Genomic DNA, 1809 nt, shown 5'->3' with positions numbered 1-1809 from the left:
AAAGTGTAAGTTTTCTTTTTTTTTAAAATGGATTAATTTTTCAAAATTTATTTGTATCACATAAAATATTTTGGCTTATTACATTTAATAATGGATTTATTTATGGTGGTTTTGGTATGTGCATACTGCAGAGCTATAAATACTCTCCCCCAATTGTATATATTTGTTCTCTATTCTCACCGCCGCATCTCCACCCCTCCGCTTCATTCCTCCTCCGATTATCGTCGTAACTCCACCGTTCAACCACTATCTAACTACAAAAAAGTTTTGTCACTCAAGGAATAATTGTGGGCTAACAGATCTGTTGAATTCAGAAACTAAAAGCAAAGGTGTGTTTGATTTTGTTGATATCTCATCTCATTTGCTTTTCAATTTTCTGTGTTGGTGGAATTAGTATGGATTTTTCTGAAGAATCATTAAGAGAGATTCTACTGAGTTTACCTGTGAAATCGTTGTTAAGATTCAAATGTGTGTGCAAAAATTGGGGCAATCTTATCAATAACCGTAGCTTCACTATAGACCACTGTAATAAGAAGAAGCCTCCGCAACACTTGATTTATGATTATGGTGCAACCGATGATGCTCCTACTGTCACTTTGGTTTCCGATAAGGGTATAGATGAACAAAAAAATTTTCAAAGATTTGGAGATAATATTACCAACTTGTTAGGTTCTATTGATGGTGTGTTTTTCATAGAAAGACAAATTGATAATGCCATTTTGTGTACATTATGGAATCCAGCTAACAGAGAGGTGAGACACCTCCCTGCCGCAACAATTGATTTTATACCTTATAATAAACACTATCGTCATTTAGTGTTCGGATTAGAGCCTATGACTAAGGATTATAAAGTGCTTTACTATGATCCTTTGAAAGAATATGCAGCGGTCTACTCAGGTTGTAGGGATTCATGGAGAATATTCAAACATAACCTAGACGTAGACGTAGATGAAAATAATATATTTGAAATAAACAGTTTAAAAACTACTGATTATCTGAATGGATATTACTATTGGCTGGTAAGGGAGAATAATAAATGTAGAATTGTTTCATTTGACTTTGGGAATGAGGTGTTTGTAGATATGGAAGGGCCACCAGCTGGTCACGAGGATTATCATTGGTTGGCAAGTCTGATGTTGCTTGGTGACTCCCTTGGCATCTTGAACTTTGTCGACGGGTTTGTTCATGATGTATGGGTAATGATACAACCAGGCGTTTGGAACAAACTTGTGACCATTCATCTCACTACGCGCATTAAGTCATATTATGACAACTCTATCATTTTGGTAACTAGAAGTTCCCGACTGGTCTCATATAATGTTAGGACAAACAAGACTAGGCTTTTTGAATTTCGTCATCATGGCCTGCATTCTAATCGAGATATTGGTGGTTGTGAGGTTTACTATTATAAAGAGAGCTTAGTAACAATTAAACGACAAGGGAATAGTGAGCTCCATCTCAATCGTTGTATGACAAGGGCCACATATTAAATTTCAATAAGAGCTTAGAGCATATTGGATAACATTTACAGGTTTTTTAAAATTTATTTATGGTTCATTCTACCTTGTAACCTAATATTTAATTAGGTGCAATATGAGAGTATTTTTGTTTGTACTCTATAAGTTGTTGGTGATTGTGAGCATTTTAATATTATTATTTTTTATTAAAGTGGCTCATCCTAAGTATCTTTTAATGAATGTTGCATTGTGCTGCATCTGTTATTGACATTGTTAGATATAAAATGTTCCTTATAGCTCTTGCATTGTTAATGTTAAGATAGTCGTCGAGGCAGCTGAAAAGAGAAGTAAA

The 1809-nt window shown here is 34.5% G+C and overlaps 1 protein-coding gene across 1 annotated transcript in view; it reads left to right on the top strand.

Moving 5' to 3' along the window:
• Nucleotides 1-395: 395 nt before the first annotated feature.
• The window catches only part of LOC107062633 (F-box protein At3g08750-like), a 21915-nt gene continuing 20501 nt past the window's right edge, over nucleotides 396-1809 (top strand). Inside the window, exon 1 of the mRNA XM_015313509.1 lies at nucleotides 396-1196. Within this exon, the coding sequence (XP_015168995.1) occupies nucleotides 396-1196 (801 nt within the window). The remainder of the gene's footprint in view (nucleotides 1197-1809) is intronic.

This window comes from Solanum tuberosum, unplaced genomic scaffold, assembly GCF_000226075.1.
Source record: "Solanum tuberosum cultivar DM 1-3 516 R44 unplaced genomic scaffold, SolTub_3.0 scf00251, whole genome shotgun sequence".
Classification (NCBI taxonomy): domain Eukaryota; kingdom Viridiplantae; phylum Streptophyta; class Magnoliopsida; order Solanales; family Solanaceae; genus Solanum; species Solanum tuberosum.
The sequence above is the reverse complement of the archived record's forward strand: the minus strand, read 5'-3'. Positions and strand labels throughout refer to the sequence as shown.